Here is a 1,394-nt window from a genome sequence, read left to right as displayed (position 1 = left end):
ATGCTGTATTCAATGTGGTGGCGGATGTGGTATTTGGGCTATCGGTCTGTAATTCTACGTTGGTTTCTGCGGGAATTAGGGTTTATGCTGCAACTCCTGAGTTGTTGCACAAACACTGCGATTTATGCCGTCACCCAGACTCAGTTCAGAGAGCAGTTGAAGAATGTGCTGAAATCCCCCTTTATTCCAATTGTTAAATTCATTCAATGATAAGGACATGAATTAAAGCATGTCCACTCGACAAAACCCGACCAAACCCGGCTGCATGTGTCGGGTTCGGTTCGGGTCAAGTCTATGTTCTGCGTCCTGCATTCGGGCTCGGGTTTGGTCCGGCTGGACTGTACTGTTTAAATTTGACAGTCTTGGTGCTACTTGTCATGTCTGCCTATGTGAAAACCACGATATAAATACATATCATGCATCAAAACTTAAATGTGACATTATAAAACCAAACTTTTCACTGTTAAGATTTTTAAAAAATAATTAAAATGTGGGAACGCAGGTTTTATTTTTCCAGACTGGTTTTAAGTCTGGAATTTTTTGAGAATTACATGAATGAGGAAATTGTATTTAAAATAACAATAGCGTATGAAATTCAATAACACAAATTAAAGGCTGCCTTCTCTGCCCAAAGGAAAGCCAGGAGTAGATTGTAACGTCCTTTCATATTTCAGATATATTCACTGCCAAAATGGTATGAAATTTACTGGATAATTGCGAAACAGTCATGTGAGTTAAAATTTGCCTCTAGAGGAACTAATGTCTCATTTTATACATAACACATGCTTAAAATATAATATATGAGCGTGTTTGTTTGAACACTGCAAGCACAGACTTGGAAAAATCATTGTGGTGCATTGCCCAGACCACCCTTGTTGTAAGCATTTTGCTGATTTGTCTTAACCTAAAATATAACAAGAACATTCAAGAATTAGATCTACCCGCTATTGAAAGAGATCAAAAATAATTAGTCTGCCACGAAATTCCATGATAGGATTGTTTATGTCGAACGTTACCTTGTAGCTGTTGTGATTTGCATCCTGAAAACTGCCACATTATGATTGAAAGCGAGTGTCATAGATCACATCAATGGATCTTGTGCAAGGAAACCGCTAGGAATTATGAGATAAGCCAAAACACAGGATCTGTGAGTGGGAGACGAACTGATACTCAAGTTACTCTCATTTTGATAATGCAATGTTTCAAACGCAAATATTAAAACAAAAATGCATAAAACCAATTTATATTGTATCTAGACTAGACGTTAATTGGCATTATTACAAACTTTTTTTTGTATATATGGGGTAAATTGGGTGCTGGGGGGTAAATAATCTCCACTGACCATCCAAGTATAAATTCTAAATCTTGCACAGTAATGAATTAAAACACTCTGG

At 37.0% G+C, this 1,394-nt stretch overlaps 1 protein-coding gene across 1 annotated transcript in view; it reads left to right on the top strand.

The window, feature by feature from the left end:
* Nucleotides 1-210, top strand: part of LOC137362327 (probable G-protein coupled receptor 139) — a gene marked incomplete at its 5' end in the record, with an annotated part of 1,713 nt that extends 1,503 nt beyond the window's left edge. Inside the window, one exon of the mRNA XM_068026739.1 lies at nucleotides 1-210. This exon is cut by the window's left edge and continues 689 nt beyond it. Coding sequence (XP_067882840.1) covers nucleotides 1-210 — 210 coding nt within the window.
* Between the last annotated feature and the right edge of the window lie 1,184 nt (nucleotides 211-1,394).

This window comes from Heterodontus francisci, unplaced genomic scaffold, assembly GCF_036365525.1.
Source record: "Heterodontus francisci isolate sHetFra1 unplaced genomic scaffold, sHetFra1.hap1 HAP1_SCAFFOLD_70_2, whole genome shotgun sequence".
Taxonomy (NCBI): domain Eukaryota; kingdom Metazoa; phylum Chordata; class Chondrichthyes; order Heterodontiformes; family Heterodontidae; genus Heterodontus; species Heterodontus francisci.
This window is presented reverse-complemented; position numbering and strand designations above follow the sequence as displayed.